Below are 21,957 nucleotides of genomic sequence, written 5' to 3'. Positions count from 1 at the left end.
ATAAAACTAAATTGAATAGAAAACTTAAATGTTGGAGAAAAAAAACCAAAACAAAACAAAATGGAAGTTACAAGAACAGAGGGCTGGACATCACAGCCTAAAGTTTAAAGTGCCATATTAACATTGAAAAGATCTATGGAAATGTCAGGATTCTTCTGCAAGCTGTGGTCAGTCTCATTATCTTCAGGGATAGCGTTCTTATTGTAACGAAAGAGTTGAATGCTGGTTGTTAAAAAAAGAGGAAGACAAGACAGTAGATAGTGAAAATTAAATGCACTGGGATTCTATTTTGAAAGAACCATCTCTGCTTTCAAATGTTCTGATTGCTTTAAGCAAGTGTTTGCATTGCATTTTTCATACAGACAGACCAAATCCTCTTTTTTCCCAACATTTTGTAAACCAATTGAACAGGAAAACTGAAAAGAATTGAGGAAAATTCTTGCTGACTATTGCTATTAGAAAAATGGTCATCAAGGAGCATTTTCAGGTGTGATCTTTCATCTTTGAAGAACTGGATATTTTTTGCATAGGATTAGTGTAATATGCTCACCAATATGAGCACAAGAGATTACGTTTGTCTCCTGTCCAGATCAGGAGAGCTGTATCTATGTATATGTGTGTGTGTGTGTGTGTTGATCAAATAGTTGGAGGTGTTCAGTTGCCAGGAAACCCAGCCATGGTCATATGCTGATAATCTGGAATATGTTGAATTTAGGGCACTGTATTTATACATTGCTATGATTCAGAGTTTTTAATGAGCTTTAGAAGAGTTTGTAGCTATAGCATTCCCTAGCTGGGGGATCCTAGTTTGGCTAGTCCCCTAGCCAAACCTGGTGGTGTTTGTCAGCCCCAAATATGCTTAATACAAATTCAGAGTACTATAAAGGAAGACTCTTTATCTACTTTTTTATGCAGAGCACTACTAAAAATATTTCACTACTGTTTCTAAAGGAAAAAAGTGCAGTTCCCCATCTCTGTTCTGGTTGCTTCCTTATCCTTTCTTTGACCCAGGTTAATCTTTTGGAAATGGTAATATCTCTCTGCCAGTGCAAGTGCAGAGCAATTCAGAGCAGCACTTGCATCTTCTAACAGCCCACTGTGTTTGTAGCTATGCTGGGACACAAAGGAGTAAGCTACTGTATGTTCCTCTTTTGGGCATACCTGGATGGGCCACATGGAATCTGCCCATAATGGTACTTTCAGGAGGAGTCAGTGAGAAACTTATGTTAGAGCTGTTGCAAAATGTATATTGGCAAAAAGCATTCCTTGTAAAAAATGGAGAAGCAATAGAGAGTAGGATATGAAAATCTCATTAATAACTTATCCAGGGCATGCAGACAGTGCTAAAATGCAAGAACAGAATTAACTCAGTAGCTATAAGCATTCCAGGAAAGTGGAAGAATAAAAAACCTATAGAAACCTCTTTGATACTAAAGAATAAACCAGAAAATTTGTCTAGTATAGGATAGGGGCTGAGTAGCGAGACAGAGGTTATTTGGTTATTTATTTATTGGAAGTCTGTGAATAAATCCACAGTGAAGATGTAAAAATAAAATTAATGCTACAACTGTGCAGGTTAGTGCAATTGGGGAAAGTGTTGCATGATGCAAAGCAAAAAAGTCACAGAATCACAAAATAAGCTGAGTTGGAAGGGACCCACAAGGACCATTGAGCCCAACTCCTGGGCCTGCAGAGCACCATCCCAAAGAGTCAAATGCTTTGCCTCAGATGAGTTAACAGAAATGTAGGTACTTTACAGTAGTTATACATACCTACAGAGGAGCTAGTCTGGGAGGCTCTCCCACTAAACATGTATATTTAGTACTTTTTTTTCTCTCCTGGCAAAGCAGCGGCATTTACTTCTAATGCTAGAATTACTGCTGATGGCACCAAAGCTGAATTAGACTTTGCTTACTTTTGTCTTATCTGCAAGGAAGCTGTGAAAGCAGATATTGCAGATTTCTATGTAGCTCTTTGGTGTTCATTCTAAATCAGATTGATGGGGTGGTTACATTTTTCAGCCAGATTTGATGGACAAAGACATAAAAACCATCACCTTTTCTCTGTGAAGCAGTTATTCTGGGTTATATAGGAAATAGTTGAGTAACAGTGGTCTTGCTGATATCCAAGATATTCTAGTGTTGACTGCTTTCCTCTAAGGTCTTTTATCTTGTTAAATCTTGCAATGATTTTTTTTTGTTTCTGAATTAAACAGCTACTTTTCATTCTGGCTGACTAGTTTAAATAGCTAAGTACCAAAGGAATGCAATATCATAGAACCAAAGTTTTTATTACCCTTGTGTAATGATATCATTTACATAAAGCTACCTGAATTGGAAATATGATTATTATTTAAATAATCTAACTCTAAAACATTTTCAGAAATATTTAAGCGCATTAGAAATTAATCCAGGATAACTTTGGGTATTTTAATGGATTTAATGGGTTTTTACTAGCGTATTTTAACCTAGCAAAAAGTTAATTTAAAATGTAGTAATCAATGTATATGTTGCTTACAATGAAAAAAATTATTATACAGTCTGTAGAAATGAAAACATTTTGTAATACAAAATTAATAGTTTGATTTAAGGTTGGGGTTTTTGTAACCTTTGTTTGTGAGCCCTCTAATGGTAAATATACATTTAAATATATTTTCCGTATTTTAGGACCCGTAAAGAAAAAACTGCCACAAGACATTCATTCTGCAGGGCACAATGGGCTTCTACTACATTCAAGGCCTGATTGTAGCAAAACAGTGTAACAATACTGTCTCTTTACGAGACATAATCTAAAAGGACCAAAAGAAAAAAAGAAAAAAGAAGAGTTATTTTCTTCCCCTCCTTAGCTTTACTAGGCAGTCATAACTATTAGGCCAATGCTGATGATTTTAAACAATTACAGAGATAATGGCTGCTCAGAGTTGTGGTGGAGTTTCCATCTTTGTGGAGACATTCACAGTTTTACAGAATATGATCTGGGTAACGCTGTGTTTTCAGAGACTGCTCTGCTTTGGACCTTCCAAAGGTTCTTTTTAAACTCAGTTGTTCTAAGATTTTTTAACTGACAGCCAGCAAGACATTGAAATAATCGCTATAGCTTTCCATCTTACTTGGAAAAGGTGAAAAGAACATTTACTATATTAGATCTTAAAGATATAGCTGAATGGAAAAGTCTGTATAAATGAAAGGTTAAAACTGCTTTAGAACAGCAGGATAAACAGTGTTGTACAACTCTTGAGCTTATTATTCATAAAGAGTCCACTGCAAAATGCAAGATTTTGGGTATACAGCATCTGCAAAAATGAAGAGGAAATATCCTTGTTTATAGTCTTAGCCACATTTTTCCTACTATCACCTTATGCTGAAGTCCTTAAAAGGGTTAAATATGTGAAAAGACTGTATTCTAAAGGACAGGCATTGCCCCTTTGATCTCTCTCAGTGTACAGGGAAGTGGAAAACTGCACAACACTGTGTATCCTAGAGACCAGCACCTCCTCAGGAAGCACCCAGGAACCTCTAATTCTGAATATTCTAATCACTACCCTTCTGAACTGCCTTGAGACACCTTCCAAAGTTCCTTCTGTTTCATTCTTCTGTTTTTATATTGCCTTTTTCTTCTCTAAATACCTATTTTGTCCATTCTTATAAAAAAATGCCCAACTGTCTTTTTTGACCAAAATTTGATTAATTTATTTAATTCCATCTAAGTATAGTGTTACCCAAGTCCAGGTGAGACCTGCCAGGTAGATGCAGCTGTGTGGGGCTTTTTTTGTGGCTGGAAACCCAGTGTTGTCTTACCCTACTCCCAGGTACAGCTGTTGACATCCAGCTGCCTGAGATTTCTTATCTAATAAAACTGGATGGAGGAGGTTGAAATGATGTGAAGGCAGACTCCTAGGTAGGTAGAAAATATAAAGATTATCCTTTACCCACAGATTGCTTGGCCTTCCTTTTGTGCCAGCACAGTTCTCTGGTGTTGTTGACTGGTCTGAGACAGATCTGTTGCTTCTAGCAGTACTCCTGAGTACATATTCTTGTTTCTGTTTTCTTGCAATGCTACCATTTCGTGACTGTCTTTATGAATAACCTTTTCAGTGCACAATCTAGTGCATCCAATTTTTAGAATTAATAGGGCGGAGAGAAAAAGAGATGTTTCATCAGAAAGGATCATTCAGAGGACACTATAATTGTCCGTATATTAAAACAGCACATGCTTTTATTTGTTTTTCAGGCATTTTGGTATTTTTTAATTCGGTATTTTTGTTAATATTTTGTTACTTAATATTTTTAAATATTAATGGCTACAGTTAATATCTAACAGTAGCTTCTAAATGCTCCAATTAACATATATGAAATAGGAAAAAAAGCTGTTTTTCAACAATCTAGCATTAGGGTAATACAAGCCAAGGTGAAAAACTACTATGAGCAAGAAACATGGGAAGGGAAGGAGGGCAGAACAAAAAAGATGATGAGTGAAAGAAGGAGAGTTGTCATACTAACCTATGACCACTTTTAAACAACTGGCAGATTTAAACGGGTGTATGATAGTTTTTTCAAAGGTCCTTTGGAAACTTGAAAGTAGAATAGATAAGAAATTTTATCATTATGGTATATGCATGCATTTAAATTTCTGATTTTAGTGTTGTTCAACAATGAGTCATCCATCTCAAGAAACAGGTATAGAGGATGTGTTGCTGTACTATTCACCAAATTGCTAAATTAAAGCATCAGCAGAAGATTTTGAATTAATACTGTCAAAAGTCTAATAAATTTTAATTCTAAGAATCAAAGGACTTTAATATGCCAAGATTAATCTTTAAACACATTTTTATATCTAGTTTTTTCCATGTTATTACTCTATTGAAACTATAAGAAATTTTGTTTACCACTGCCACCCTATTAATAGTTTGCTTTATCATACAGAGTACTTTACCACTAGTTTGTGGAAATTGTTTATAAATCACATAAGCATGATTCTACTAATCTTCCAGAAGTGGTATTGCTGTTTGGGAACCATTTATGTGATTAGTGTGTAGCACATGGCTCCTGATTTACATTCCTTAATTCCTTGCCATATGTTGAGGACTATGTAATAATTAGAGCATTTAACACTGTGAAAGTAATGTAAATCAATTCCCCTCTTACCTGGGATTATTGTATACATCAGAGAACATTGAACACTCCAGTGAAGTTGTGCAGCTGCAGAGATTGGATCTAGTCTGACCAAATTGCATGCATTTCTTAATGTATATACATACATATTTGGTCCTCCCCATGCATTTTTTTGTTGAACCAGTAGAGATCACATGTCCTTATCTGCAATTTGTTTGGGAAAACCTGGGTGTCCCATGTTCCATCTGCTTAATCTATCTTTTTTACAGATTGTAAATTAAGTATTTTATAATCTTGTAGTGTTATGACTAATAGAGTTGGTTGAAGATAAAATTCAGTGCTATGGACCACTGACCTTTATATATGGTTCAATAGGATTCAGTTAAAAACTGGTGTATGCTGTACAATTTTATAGACTAGCATTTGTGATCTTTGACGTAAAAGTAGTTCCCTAGAGTTACTTATCTTCATTTAGCACTTTCTTCTGTTTTAATTTTTAAAATTGCATACTCTCCATCTCTTAAATACCCAGATGACAGGAAAGCAATGTATGTTCTGACTGAATGATTGCCCTGAATGTTGCTAGTTCTTCTTTGTTTGTCTCAATTGCTTGGTGCTGATTCTGTCATCCAAGAGAGGTAATTGTTTTCCAACACATTCCCTCCTTTTTCTTTCTTATATCCATTCGCAGTTGTTCTAAGACAATAGCTTCCTCAGACAACTTGTATCAGAAAATTGGGAAGTATTAGAGCTTATTATTATTTCCATTTTTGCAAGTGTGTAAACCTCTCAGCAATGCACCAGAGAGGAGAAGAGGAATGGAACAGATGAGAAAGTCTGTTTTTATTGAAGAATTTAGAGGTAGGTTGAAGGGACAATTACACTAGCATAATTTTCTAGATATTTCATTCTGAGTGACAATCTAAAGGCTACTGTAGATGCCTGTTTATTCTCACTATTTGAAATAATAATTTAAAGGCTCACTGAATGAGAATCAGCTGAAGAGTGTTGTACTGTGGTGTATATAAATGAGAAAACCAAAGGTTTTAGTCTGAGATGCAGTGCTGTGTTTATATAACCACTCTGCCATCCTAAGGCATTCCACAGCATTTCATGGACTAGTTTGTGTCAATAGTTTTAACTGAGCCTTGAACAGTGAACTTCTTTTCACCAGATCTGTAAATGTGAATTTGGTACTTCATCATCTCATGCAGTTTCTGAAAGGAAAAGGGAAGAGACTTCCACCCGTGAAAATAAATAAATAAATAAGTAAAGATGAGAAGGGAGAAATATAAATGCCTGTTATTTGACATAAGGAAATGGTCACTTTTTAATAATTCCTTTTCATCTGCTGGGTGCTAAAAGTTGTCAGAGAATTCTTTATGTTTTTACTAGACATTTTGTCTTTAATGACCATTAGAATAATAATAATAATAATAAAAAAAGAACACACAATCTGGTTTGCTACTGCATGATAGGCTATTTTTAAAGTAATTGACTGCTTTAAAATAGTATCTGGGGTAGATATTACCTGCATTTTCACAAAGCCATAGTTTCTGCTTGAAACAATATGCACTTTAAGGAACTGGATTCTGATTAAACTCATATTAGGCATTGTTTCAAATTAAAAAACCCAATTTTTTAATTTATGCCTGTAAAAAGCCCAACCTGTTAATTTAATATTAAAAGCATATTCCAGTCCCAAAAATATAGTCTTTCCACATATAGAAAGCTAGCGGATTCTCAAAGTTCCATGGACAGCCAGAGGCAAATTCTCTTGTCACAGGCAAAAATAAAAGATAAATTTGAGGCTGCTTAATCCAAGCTTTAGGAGTATCCTGGGAGTATGTTTTAGAGGAGATTCTGGGAAACATTGTTATCTGTAAAGTAGCTTGGAGACATTCAAGTGACTCGCTCAGGGACTTTTGAGTGCTACAATGCACTTCTTGTAGACTCTGCACAGCCTTAGATTAAGACCTTTTTTAGTATTAACTGGATAACAGAGGAATAAGTGACAACTCTGTAACATATTAAAATGAAACTTAAAACTTGCTTCATTACTGTCCATGCCAGTATTTTTTGCTTATTTATGACATGTTTGTCTAACTATTAAAATTATTCATTGTTGGGCCAAGCCATGAACTTTGTTTTTGTCAGGAGTCCTGTTTAGCAGGAAGCTCATTACCCATGACCATCCCTGGAGTTGTCCTGCCAAGTAAAAAATGTTAAGAATACAAAATTAAAGACAGCTTGGCAACCAGTCTGATTTGTGCTGGGTCTTGAAACCATAACTCTACTCCTTCCTTCCCTATGTTTCAGCAACTGTGATACTCAGGAACGTGTGGGAAAAGTGTGTCTATGTGTGCTTAAGCATGGTAGCTATTTAGGGTGTTAACATGCACACAACTTCTGGCTGATTTTAGTAATTTCTCTGGCTAGCTTTTTGAGAATATGGACTAGTCTGGATAAACATTAATTTCCTATACCTCATAGTTATTTTACCTGTCTTGAAATAGGAACTGCTTCCTGGTTGATAGAAGGATTAGAATGCTATCTAATTTTTTTTTTTTTTTTGGATAATGTATCACAGTCTTCTGAAATACTATTATAGAATTTCATACAGCATTACCTATGAAAAATATATTTGAAGATCCTGCTGCAAAAAAAAAGCATTAAAAGTGCCCACTAATATGCAGCTCTATTAAATAAAGTCACTACCTCTTTCTACCATTGGTTCCTGTCATGCTTGAATGCAACACACAAGGCTAGCAAAAGATAAAAGAGCTGCAGTTCCATTTTTAATGACTATACAATCCAGGACTATAATACCCAGACACTAAGCACAGACATTAAAATTAATCTGTCTGAAAGGATCTTCATTTTCAATGCTTTCTTATGTCTGTTGATATCTAGAGGACATCCATCAGCCTTTGGAACTTTGGAACGTGAGTTTCATGCTTTGTTCTGATAGCAGCAAGCCTTGGGAAGATGCCAGCTTCTGGTGACGTGAGCACTTGCCACAGAACAATCAAGACAGTCCTTCCCAGAGTTTCATCACAGTTTCTGTCAGCTCCAGGGTGGCAACATTTTTGCTGTGACTGACCACACAGACAGACATAATCCAAAAGCTTCTGCTGAAGCTGGTAATCACTAGGCAAAGGCTTCTTCACTGACTTCAGTGGACTCTGGCATGCTACCCAAATTCCTCATTAACTAATTAACAAGACTAATAAGCACTGTGACAGTGTCTGTTTTAGCTTAGAAAAAGGAGTGTGTGGCCAAAGAATGAAATGCTTTATGTATACCTATGTATCATCACAGTTTCTTGGTCATCCCACTTAGTTCTGTGGCCATTTTAAAGGTGCTTGATGCAGAAGACTTGTGATGTTCTTCCAGGAAATATGAGAATTTAGGGGTTTTTTTAATGTTTAGAATGTGGGAAGGTCCTGAAGGACAGTGTCCTTTCATAACTTGTACTTTCACCGGCAAATTGATGTGTTATGTATTTAATATTTCTATGTGAAGTGGCTTCTGTAATCTAATTTGGATAAAATCTAGGATGAATGATCTTGGTTAGAAAAGCAGCTGGGCCTACGTAAATGATGGGCAAGCAAACAAGCTAGCAACAAAAATGAAGTTTTTGAAGAGCCAATAGCCACTATACAATAAAAGCACTTCTTAAGAAACCCAGTCTTGGCTGTGTTATGACTGCAAAGAGAAACTGGAAGCTGCTACTTTTTAAAAATGATACTGCTGTTAGGGGTAGATGCTGTTTGAAATGTAGGAGAGACTGTCAGAGTGTATCAAATGGGATGATTTATAAATGCCATGACTTTAAAGCACAGAGATTAAACCTGAAATTAGCCTAGAAGTCTAATGCAGCAGAATTTGCCAAGGTGTTCCATGACTCTAAGTACTGAGGTAATAAAATTAAAAAAAAAAAGAAGAGAGATAAAGATGTCTAAGTTTCTGCAATCTGGAATAATTTTGTGAATTTTTCTGCCTTACCTACATGTTATGATTTTCTCTCTAGTAGCACAAAGCTCTAAGCAGAGTAGACAGAAATGCAGTCTCATGCGAGTAATAAGCTTTGCCCTCCCTACCTGTGTGATGACACCAAATCAGGTCACTTCAAATAATTACTGCTCTACTCAAAGTCTGCTCCCTTCCAGATTTACAAGACTTGTTTAAGTGTGTTTTTTGTCTTCCTCTGTCTCATTCTTTAGGGAGTGTTGAGGTAGTCTGGTTCATTTTAGCTCCATCATGCTCATGCAGTTATCTAAACAATGCAGTAGTCATATTTATTACTCAGCCTGGTAATTATAAACACTTCTCATCCTGATGGAAGCTGTAGTGTCTAAAGGGACTAGATTTAGTGCTAATGTTTTATTTTTCATTTATGTGACATGTGGTTTTGGTTTGCTGCCAAATGTGCTGTGTGTTAGCTAAATTCCTTTTACTTCAACATTTACGTAATCTGTTTCAGCAAGATCACATTTCTTCCAGCCAAACTCAACTATGTTTTCAATTTCATGTTTCTATTGAACATTTTGTGCAACTTTAACTAAAAATTCCTTACACTGGTAGTTTATTTTAGAGCTGCATGCTTTTAAGTTATTTTTCTTTTAATTTTTTTTTCTTGTGTGTGAGGATGTAATGAAAAGGGAAGAAAGGGAGATTTGCTGGATTTCATGGTAGTCTTATGGGAACAGGTTTCATATTGCCCATGTGTTTAGATTGTTCTTCCCAATGATTTAATTTACTTCTTTTCAAAACATTTTGTCTCTCCCTTTTTAATAGTCAGCACTAATGTTCATAATTACCCAGCTTTTACAAGTATTTATATAACCAAAACATCCATACTGTATTAATACCTTTACAATGAACCCATAAATTGGAGGAATACTCTGTTTAAATGATAGGGAAAAAATCCAAAAAGCTGTCTAGTTAGTTAATTGCTTCCTTAATCACTTGGCAGTCAATACCTCTGAGGTTGTCAAAATGTTGCCGGAGGTGACAAAAGTCTATGAAGTTCAACAGTAATGAGTGAGAGTATCTAAATATCTTCTTTTCCCAGTGCAAAGAACCAATTAAGTTAGGCACTTTTAGGTTGTTTGAAATCTCTTTCATGTTAAAGTAGGGTCAGCATTCAGGCTAGACACTGGTTGGTTGATTAGCCCAATGTGATATGAGCTGCACCAATCAGTGCAGCAACTTTCTCATCAGGGATAAAGTACATTCCAGCTTAAATGTATTAGTTACTCCCTACCTGATTTCAAAAAGGGATCTGAATCCATGTTTCCCACTTGCCAAACCTTTTATGTAGACACGGGGCTTTTAATCATTCTGAGAAAGTGGCTTCTTCCCAGGAGATGTTTTACTTATTTATTTGTATAGCTGCATATGTGTCAGAACATGGACTGAGATCTCTTTTTTCCTGCTGGCCTTTAGAGGCATCCATGGTCTTTGGCCAGTTGGCCGCACAAGACTGAGGGCTTAGGTTTGTTACTTCCCACATCTCCTGGACCCCACATATATAGTGGAATTAATTGCTTCCAACAGCTGGGCATCCTATGTGGTTCATGGGCAAAGCTGGGCATGTTGGCACATCTCAGAGATGGTGTTGGCATAACTGTCTACAAATGTGGTTCTTAAAGTCAATAAACAGAGTAGGAATCTGTCAAGCTAAGTAATTAAAAATGCTGAAAAGGAGCATGCAGCTGAAGCTTTTCCTTACCAACACGTGTGAAACAACCGAGTTTCAGTGTGGAAACTTTACCAGTCTCCTTTTCATCTTTTCACAGGGGTATTACCTCTCTAGAGCTCATGTCATTCCTCCTTTCCTGAAAAGAGCCATGAGAGAAGCTGATGGTTGGGTTTAATGGAAACCTCTAAATAGAGAGCAGCTCTTGTCAAGTGCATGCTCCAATTTAAAGCAGAGGTTTGAACTCAGTTACTGTGTGTCAGGTTCTGTCTTGACCACAAAGGTGAATTTTCTAAGACATGGCATGCTTCCTCAGCCTTTGGAAGGAATTGTTCTGCTTTGTGTAAATAATTAGATCTTGATCTGCTCTATCCCATGAGTACTGCTAGGCTGTGGAATCAGTCTCTTGCTTGTTTTCTTGCTTTCTTTCTCAAAATCTTTCTGGCTCAGTAAATTTTGTAATTATTTATAGTTTGAAGAACTCGCTGGGACTTGGTTGAGAGCCAGTTCTTTAGGCTGCTTGGCAGCATTGGGATATTTTTGCCTTAAGATAGAAATATAAGCAGCCAAGGAATTTTAGGTACTGACAATGTTAGACAGCAATTTAAGAATAAAGGGGATTCAGTCAAATATAAGTGCAAAATTTAGTCATTATGATCTGGACCACAGAGACATTCAGATTAACTTTGATTTAAATGGAAACTTGGAGTTTAAATAACTTTGCACAGCTTGTCCGATAATTTAAGAGATAATTGGACACCAAAATCAGTCTTTAGCATTATCCTTGAGCAACTTTCTCAAATTTGTGGAGAAAGTATAAAATAAAGTTAAAACTGTACCTCAAATGTCACTTATATCCAAGGTTCTTCATTCATAGGACCCTTTGGAAGCTTAAATTTGTGATCTGAATTATTCAGGTTTACAAAACAAAGGTCACTTGGGAGAGAGAGAAGAAAATGTAGTAAATATAATGTTTGTATGTGTGATCTACAATCTTCTTTTTGACTGAGAGTTAAACCTTGAGTTTGTCATATACGTGTGAAAATTATCTTAGTAATGTTCTCTCAGCACAGAATTTTTTGTTTTTTCATTTGAGATCTGGTAATGGTGCTAAGGCAGTTTGCACCAGCATCTTCTACATACAGCACAAAGAGTAAATACTGATTATGGTATATCACATTATTTGTGTTGCACATGTGCCTACATAACATTCTGTGGACATTTTGTTGGTAATCTACACCTAAAAAAGCTGTTTGTTTAGATAAAAACATATCTGAGAATGTTTTCTCAAGTCATATTTTTTGCTACAGTAGGGAAGGGTGTTGACAGTTAAGCTAAATTCTTTTTTCCAGGTTAGTGTGTTTTGTGATGGTCAAAAAGTCTCACTCATCTCTAAAGAAACACTAATGTTTAACTGAATTCTTGTCTTAAAGCAAATTCTTGTCATTTTGAACAAGTTTTAATTATTTCAGGATAGTGAATACTGCTTTGCTGAAATAAAAGTGTGGGCTTATATGCAGCCCAAGTAGTTAGTGTAAGTGACATAATAGTATTTATGGTATTTCTTTACAGGGCTGCTGAATTTCATAATTCCTGAATAGGCCCTTGGAGGGCCCCTGATAGACTTTATATAGAGCTGCCATTAATTTAATAAGCAATATAATATCTTTTAATAGATATCAGCTCTTCAGAGGTAAGTTGGTTGGGGTCTCTTAGTCTTTCAATTCCTGTTTCTTCCTCCAGACAGTTTCTCCAGAATATATTCTTGTTCTAGTCAACACTGTAAAATTAAGTACAGTGTCTGAGCCTGGTCTCATTTACACCAATGTGAATCAGGAGTGCAACTGTTAATATGATACTTAGAGGTATTATAGCTCTTACTGGTAAGCTTACTCTACATATACTTAAAGATGAAGATTTGAAAGAGAATCATCACTCATAGGAAGAAATTTTCTTGCCGATAGTTCATGAATAAAATGAAGTGCTGATGTCAAGGGGAGAAATGGATTTTTTCAGATTACTTCAGTTTACAAATTGGAAGAGGTTTTATGTAGGGCATATGTGGCTTTGAGACTGTTGTAATTTAATAGTGGATAATGAATGAAGATTTAGTTGGATAAATAAAATTATTAATATACCACCTAAGCCAAAAATAAAGAAATGGCAGAACATGATTTTGAAATATCTGCATTCCCATGGATTTTGCTTCTTTCACAGCTCTGTGTTGCATGACCTCCTCTGACCCCCATTCCCTGCCAGCCAGTCAGTGTCTTGAGCTGTCAACAGACACACTAAGGAGCTTGTCAGATAAGGGCAGCATGTTGAGTTGGAGCAGTGTTTGATGGATTAAGACCCTGGCTGTTTCACCTGTGCAATTTCTGACTTGTATTATGAATGACATTTTCAAGGCCTTTGGGCAACATTGCCAAGCATGCCCCTGGAGACCATATTACAATGTCAGAACAATGTCAAATCCTGATAAATATTTTTTATAGAAAAATAATTAAATTAACATCAATCTTTTGACAGCATTTCCACAAAAACTCAGAAATCCTCAGTTGTTTCCCATAGCACTGCATCTTGACCTCCTTTCTTGTTATTGTTGACATATTTAAGAAGCAGTATTTTATTTTTCTTGTCTCTTTTTTTTCTTGCATGCTTTAGCAGCCTTTCAGTTACAGCCTTTCAGTGTTCTCACAGGCACTATTAATTCTACATTTAAAATAATGTTTTTCTGAATTTTTTTAATATTATACATTAGAACTGCATATGTATACTTTACAAGTTTTATCCCATGAAGAAGACTTTTGATGGGTTTTGATTACTTCAATTACTTCAAAGAGATTTTCTTCTATTTTAGCTGCCCAAAACTGTATTTACAGCTTTATTGAATAAAAGTTGAAATTAAAGAGAATAAATAGTCCAACCCACTCTTCTAGGCCTGTTCTCTGGTGAAAACAGCCTTAACACATTAATCAATAATATAGCCAGTTTCATGCAAACAAACATCTGGAATCTTTCTGAAGATTTTGCAGTGATCACACTCATTTCTTCTTTTCTTTCAAACTTGCACAGAGTGAGCCATACATGTGTTGTCCCTACTCTCTGAAGAAAGGACTTGAGATTATTTTGGTGAGAGGGGGAATGAGTAATACTCAGGTCATTCTTGAATATGGGAAATACTCTGAAAATTTATTTCAGTAAAGGTAATGCTTTCTCAGCATTCTCCAGGAAAGGGAGAGCTCTCAGGTATGCAGAATCCTGCATGTCTAGCTACCTCACATCACAGGCTGGAACTCTGTGTACCCTGTCAGGGATGCAGGCAGCTGAGAAGGAATATATGAAAGAACTTGAAAAAATTTTGGAAACTGCTGTCAAAACAGCAAACCAAAGAAACTAATTTAAAATATAAATGCCTCTGTGGAATCTTAACATTTTCACAAACTGGTAAATGCTTATGAGAACTTTTTTCATCTGACTTTTCTAATCATCTCCATTACTCAGCCTGGATTGGTTTAGACTTCAGCCACTGCAAATTCTCTGCCAAGCAGCTACTTCAGCTGAGCCAGCTCTTCTGCTGAGAAGCAAGTCAGCAGGATTTCAGACCATCAGAAAGGGTATCCCAACGGTGGGAGAGCTGGCATAAAGGAATTGGCAATGCCACTGTTACCAACTCTAGCTGAGCTCTGAACCACTTTTCTAATTTTTTGACAAGTCAATGATGTTGACATTTTCCAGTGTGCTTACTTAGTGTTGGACAGCTGTAACCAGACTTGGCAAACACCTGTACTTCACCTTACATACATGTAATTCAATCCTTCTGCCTCAGCTTCCCAAGGAAAATTGAGGATAATAAAATTATTATCTTCATAGAGGAGTGGTTGTAATTAGCATTTTTTAAAATCCTGGATGTAATTAAAGTACACAGGAAACATTCAATCTAATGACAGATAAGGATGTATAAATCTTCTGCAATTTGGTATATGTATTGCTTTTTCTTACTTATTTTTTAAATTTTTTTCCAGTAATCATACCATTCCCTCTTTGAGTAAGGAAAGGTAATCATAAGAAACCAGTGCTTGAGAACCAAGTGTGATCATAATGATTACTACTTTTTTTTTTTTTTTTACTTCCACGGGATGTGCTTTTCTTCCTTTCTTTATCATTATTGACTATATATTGACTATATTTTGTCAAAATATATTGACTACATTTTGTCAGTTTACCCTTGGCTTCCATCATCTGAGAAACTGGTCTGATCTAAGTCAGATAGGCCTTCTTTATTAACATTTATGACAAAGCAAGTTAGAAATGGTGCTGTAATAGCCTGTGTAGAATTTTAGAGTACTACATGTGATGGTGGCAGCTTTGTGTTCTATTCTTTGCCTGAGATCTTTTCACCTAAAAGAAGCATCTTAAATAGAAATTATATCCTTACTCTTTGCTGTTCCCATTTCTATGTATAACTTTCAAAAGCAGTGAATCAGAATAACTCAAGAGCCCACAAGTATAAATGAATGCTTCACAAGTACAAATGAATACACCCTTCCTCCCAACAGAGGATTCTTTAAAATCTAGACTGTTTTTCAATATGGACCTCCATTGATTAAAGCACTTTTGAAAATCAGGCCTTTTAGTTATGTGCTTACGTGTCACTTGAGGAAACAAGTTTTATAATCCCAGTAGAAAAAGCTTGTCCTTAACTTTTCTCAAAAAAACAAGCAAGATTTTTATGCAAACACATGTTGCATGAACATCTTTTAGCTGAGTACATTCCTTGGCTTTTCCACAAGAACTGATGATCCAGAACTGTTTGAATCTCTGATGGGCTAAGTACGATGACTTGTGCTGTTCTTGACAGAATATGAGTTATAAAAAGCCTGTGACTGTGACGCCTGCTGGATGAATTTTGATTAGAGAGCCCATTTGAAACTGTGTTTTGTGCTTCTGAATTGTTTGTTTCACTAGCATATACTCCTTCAAAACTATAGCTACAATATTTGTTGTAAAAAAAGGATGATGTATGTTTTGTCTTTGTAGACGTTGATTATGAACCCTCAAGTTCAAATTTTTAATTCAGAGGAACCTTTATTGTAATACTATGTAAAGTAACAAGGAAGAAACAAACACAAGACTCAGGCTGCTAATACAAATGGTAACAGAAGTAATTCAAGATTTATTACATTTCAGCTACTTTTGTCTTTAAGGACTTGTTTTCATGAGGGTAGGATATGAAAAGAAACTTCTTACCTATGCAGAATTTGGAAAATAAGAGGCAAAACTAAAAATCTGCCATTTCCTCCTTAGTGTACTTTTCTCTTTCTTAACACAAACCAACAGGGGGAATCAACACACTGTTCTAAAAGCATAAGTTGTGGTCAATATGTTTGTTTTCCTCTCTGTCTTCTCTGCTCATTTCTGATGGAAGAGTAGATCCAGAAGAGTTTAGAAATCATATAACAGAATATGGGAATTTTTTTTTAAATTAAAACTTGGAATGCAAGGCAAGCTTGAAGATTCTGTATGCTGTAGTTTATTACATGCAAATATTAAAATCATTCCTCTGTGTCAAATAATAAATCAGATACATATAAGTGATAGCAATAGAGTGAGGTTACAAGAGGACCATGTTTCCAAGCATTTGGGGGTCGAGGAGTGTGCAGGTAAAGATTTGCAAAGTGATTTTGTTGCCTATAGGAGGGTTCCTTCAAGTTACACAATTATATTTGAAATTAGTGTTGATACTCTGCTGTTGGGATACTTGATTGTCAGCCATATTTCTGTAACGCCACTACTTTTTTTCATCACAGTACAGGCCAAATTTCACAATTAGTCTCTGCAGCATCATTTTACCTCCTGAAGAGTAGCTCTCTTGTCACTCTCCTATTTCATTCCAGTCTGTGCCAGGTAACCATTTGGAGATAATCTTTTTTTTTTTCTGGAGGGTCTCCCACGAGCAGCATGAAGTCTCTGGTCCTCTGAAATGTACTTGTAGCTTCTGTAGTTCAATAGCTCTGTACTTCAGCCATACCTGTTCATCCTTGTTAAATAGCAAGAGCATAGGAGACTCAGCACTTTTTCTTTCCACTGACTTAAAATTTGTTTGTAAGATGTTTGGAGTAGAAATCAACTCAGCTTGTGTAAGGATGTTTCATAAGGGATTCCAGAAGTTTCTGTCATTCCATGACCTTGGGAAAAAATATTCTTTTTGGTAGGAAGGGCTTTATGAAGTCCTGTATTCTAGTGTTTGTCTGGAAAAAGAAGTTTCCTTATAGATGAGAATAGATGAATATTCCTTACCTGCCCATGCTCCAGAAGTTGTCTGAAATCACTGTATCTTTGCAGCTACATCCCTTTGAAAATGCACAGCTCTCCATGCAGCTGCTTATGGATCAGTCTTGGCCTTTTCCTGGTGGGTGGTAGAGACTGCTGTCATGAGTGAGCACCACTGGTTTCTCCCAGTGAGGAGCAGGGATTATACTGTTGGCCTCAATATAATTAGAAGTAAAATTTGCTTGTGTCATGTATTTGTTAAAAGGCAGCTTTTAGGAAAACAGAAACTATTACCTACCCACATTTAATAATGATTAAATATGGAACTATAACCATAATATGACAGTAGGATCAATTATACAACAGGCAGTTGTATTATTTTTGGGAATGGGAAATTCTGTGATGAATCAAATTGCACCCAGTTATATTCAAATTTCTTTTCCAATCAGCAGCTGACTTTAAGGCAGAGAGTTCCTTGTGTTAACTGTCTAGAATGCTGACTTTATGTCTAGAATGCAGACTGTAGTTGGCAACTGCTGTTAAGAAATTTCCTGTGCATAGTACCCCTCTTAGTGAATATCATTCTATTTTGAGCCTAATTGAAAACTGAAGATAGAAACTAAGCATTTATTTTTCCCTGCAGTACAATATCTAATATTCTGATTTCATGGCTGTCTGACTGCAATGATTAGGAAGGACATTTTCTCAGTGTTCACAGCACTACAGCAATGTATCAGGAGCATTGCATATCAAGAAAAGGAGCTGTTATGTTAAAATATGTGCCACTTAAAAACATACCCAATTGAAAAGTAGGATGCTGTTCTGTTACATTTGGTACAGTCAATAATTGCCTTTCCTTGTCTTTTTCTTTGAAAAAGCTATTAAGAATATAGAAAACAGCCTTCAGCTAGAAAGGCTTTAATAGGAGAGATTTGCAATAACAGATGTAAGACCTCTGCAACAAAGGCATTCTGTGTGTAGAAATGTACTTCCATGTTGAATCTAAGATGCTGTAGTTATTTTTGCTGGTAGAGAAAAGGGATATATGTGTGTAGTTGCTGGTGATTGTATAGCTAACAAACTGAAACAAACTACTCTGTGGGACAAATGCTTGTTTGTTAACCTCTGTGTTAAGTGGGAGAGAAACCCCCAGTATTTACAACAGGACACTGGTGAGAGGTAGTAAACAAGGAGAGAAACCTGTTCAAAATGTCCCATAATCTTGCATAGAGAGTTAGAAAAAATACTATCAATTTAAAATGTTTGCTTGTTTTTGTTTTTTTTTTCTTTTTATATCAGATAGTATTACTGAAGTCTTCACTAACATCTATGTGACCAGTTTTGGACCTGTGTCAGATACTGATATGGTGAGTTCCTGAATCTTTTGCATATATGGGTAAATGGTGTATATATATATATATATAAACTTCCTTTAGACTCTTTAGACTTGTGTTGTTCTGTTACTTACTGCAGATGAATTTGAAACAATTTCACTGAAATTTGGGAATTGATTTATGGACTTTACATGATAAGGGTGTTATGTTAGCTGTTTAGTTTAGACCAGTAAATCTTCTCATTGTCCCACTGACTGTAATTTGGTTTATATTCTGGAGCAATCTTGATATGGATGAATTAGATTCCTCTTGCATGAAAACCTGGAATGAAAGGAGCACTAAATATCGGCAATAGACTGAGGGACCTGATGGGAGTCAAATCTAAATTAAACTTCTTGAAAGGCATTGTGTAGAAACTGGGTCATCAACATGATTGTGGGGTTTTGTACAGAACTGTCCTTGACAATTTGCATTGTTTAGCAAACATTTAAAGAAGTTGGTGACATTAAAAAGAGATAGAGACTTTCAGAATATTGCTCCGGATTATAGGGAATTGTTTGTAGGCTCGCTGCAAATAATGCAGAGATTAGGGAAGATATTTCACACTGGTTAGAAAGATCTGTTGCATATAGTTCTTTAAAAGGAAAGGGAAAGACAATCTAAAACTTACTTTACTTGTTATGCTCCTGTTCACTTGCCTGGTTTAGGGGAAGGTGGTTTAACTGACTCTGGGCAATGTGTAGGAGAGAACAAAATTCTCAGAAGAGTCAACAACAAACTTTTACTTGCAAAATGTAGAACATTAAGATAGAATAAGATACTTGACAGATGTTAAAAAAAACATCCAGGCAAAGTAAGTACTTCACAAACTTTAATTTCGCAAATTTAAACTTAGCCAACCTTAAAAAATCCAGACACAAAGCACTTACTAAGGCATTGACAGGATTTTTTTAGTCTGGCTGACAATGTATTTTGAGAAGAAAGAGAGAAAGAAAGGATAAGATTAGAATGATATCACCATCCATGGATTCAGTAACAAGACTCCATTGTTGCAATTTTGATATTCTTTGGTCTAAGTGGTATCTTCATCCATTGAGGGTGGGGGAAATCCACAAAACACAAGTACCAGAGGTTTTATACATATTTGGCTTTAGATGGAATGCCCGAGCACCTTCCCTGGGCTGGGGAGTTTTATGCAGTCTTTTGCAGCACCTTGGATCTGTTGCAACACTGTGGATCCTACATAGTCCTCTGGTGGAAGACCCCAGAAATTATTCTGGGGGCATTTTGGGGATCTTTGATGGATTATGACACTTTGTAAGACAGGACAACTGCCTCTCAGTTGGTGCACTTAAGACATCAGAAGGGATGATTATCTTCAGGCCTATGCGTGAATGCCCCAGTACGTCCCCGTCCCCCTGGTGGGGAGGAGTTTTACAGCTGAGCCACTTGTGTAAAGAACGACATCAGCATGATAAAACATATTAATCCAGGTCACAAGATCTGCTTCTTTTTGGCCCTTATCTGTCTCAAACCCCAGCTTCTTGCTAAGCAATGTTGCTTTGTCATGGTCATCCCCTGGTGCTCACACCCTCTGCACCTGGGCTGTTACTGTGCTCATCCTCAGCAAAACACCTGCTGCTTTTGCAAATGCCTGATTGTGTGAGCCATTATCCATTAACATCTCCATCACTCACACTACCCTTGCCAATCCTGCAAGAAATTTTTTATGAAGTGTTTAGAATATTCTTTATTATGTATGAGACATATTAAGTACTACCTAAGTCTATCTATAGATATTGAAAATTTTTAAAATAAGACATTTCCTTTTATGAAAAAATCAGGTTACGCATCATACAAAACAGGGAACATTATATGATGTTATGAACAAATTTATAAAGCTAAGCTTTTCATGGTACATTGAACATTTTAAAAGTTATTTGCTTACTAACTGCCAGGTAATTATAGCTTTGGAAAATATATTCCAGTTGAGGTTTGTGGAATTTTTTTGTGTGGAATAGTTTCAGTTTTCAATCTCTGTTTTGAAAGCTATGAATACACTTGTAAGGCTTCACATGAAAGGCCATTTCATAGGAGAAATATACTTTTTTTTTTATTGCTGTACATGTTGCTGGTTCTCCTGAGGTGTTTTTTTCCCTAATGATTTTAGGTTTATGAAATCTTTCTTATTTTGTTAATAATTTTGTAAAAAAGGTATCTACAGCTATGTACAAAGATGATATGAATGTCTTGACCTTGTTGGTCTAATATCTCATGACGTTAGGTCTAATATCTCATGACTTTATAGTATGAAGTCCTGCATTTATGGTAGTCCTGTGCAACAGGAAGATGATATTAATCCACTTTTAAATATGAGAACTGAGGCACAAGGAGATTTACCTAAGGCTGTTCAAGTCATCTGTGCTTAAATGGAAAGGTAATGAAAACTCCCTGAGCCTATTCCCTCCCTCCGAACACACTTGACATCAGTGAATAAATGTATGGAGAACTCTGGGTGTCTATTTGCATAGACATATGGACAGTGCAGTAAGACGCCTGGTCCTTGGATGCTACGGCTCTAACAGATCTTTGCAGAGGTGTTAACCAAAGCAGAGTGCAGTGCATCAGAATGGCAGCTGCTACTCTAATGGGTAGGTTTATTTGCAGATAAGTGGATAGATAAGTAAGAGCAGTTTAATTCTTATTACTACAAGCTTCAGAGTTAATTTAGCTTGTTCTGTTGATAATTATAAAATCATTTTGAAACGTTTGAGCAGTCAATTAGAAAATTCCAACATGTGAGTTTTGAAATAATAGCTTCCAAACTATCACATATTCTGTCGAACATGAAGGTGACATGAGAGTTTTAACCATGAGTAGTACGTTTTCATTTAGGAGCTGCATGGCTGAATCAATAATGTAAACTATTATACAGAGGATTCATTGATATTTTCTTCTGTAAATATTGGAAACTCTGAGATATTGTATCATTTTAAAAGTTCTTCCTTAAAAGGCTTCATTGGAATAATAAATTTGGCTCTTGCCCATGTCCTTTAGAATTTTTAGAAGATCCCAAGCTCAAATATTTTCAGGAAGGCTGGGTCCCTAAAGTTCTCTGCTGGCACAATGTGAATGGTGAGGCCCTCAGTCACATGAGGTATTTAGGCTCAACACTGCTGTTGCCCAAAACTCTTGTGATTATTGCTGCCCCTAGAATTCCTTCCACTGAGGTTTTTTATAGTAATAAAATTATCAGGTGTGTGACTGCACCCCTTTGCATGATCTATTTTCCAGTTTGTTTTTTCCTCCTTGGTTAGAATCTTGAGAAGAATAATGGTGCTTAGAAGAAGAGGGGTGCTTTTGAAAACAGGAGGGGGAGTCACTGACATGGGAGATGTTTAATATGCATTTACAACATTGAAGAAGGAAGGGGCACACAGGCAGTGATGGATGGATTTGAGCTAAGGACACAGTTCTCATGTAATGTTGATAGACAAAGTTGATAATTATAATTCTAACCTATGTTGTTGAATTG

General features: G+C 36.1%; 1 protein-coding gene across 3 annotated transcripts in view; it reads left to right on the top strand.

Moving 5' to 3' along the window:
- Positions 1-21,957, top strand: part of GABRA2 (gamma-aminobutyric acid type A receptor subunit alpha2) — a 63,520-nt gene that overhangs the window by 6,891 nt on the left and 34,672 nt on the right. For all 3 annotated transcript variants that reach the window (XM_021524958.2, XM_021525032.2, XM_077782831.1), the window contains one exon: positions 18,388-18,455. In XM_021524958.2, the coding sequence (XP_021380633.1) occupies positions 18,388-18,455 (68 nt within the window). The remainder of the gene's footprint in view (positions 1-18,387; positions 18,456-21,957) is intronic.

The sequence above is a fragment of the Lonchura striata genome, chromosome 4 (assembly GCF_046129695.1).
Source record: "Lonchura striata isolate bLonStr1 chromosome 4, bLonStr1.mat, whole genome shotgun sequence".
In the NCBI taxonomy this organism is placed as follows: Eukaryota; Metazoa; Chordata; class Aves; order Passeriformes; family Estrildidae; genus Lonchura; species Lonchura striata.
This window is presented reverse-complemented; position numbering and strand designations above follow the sequence as displayed.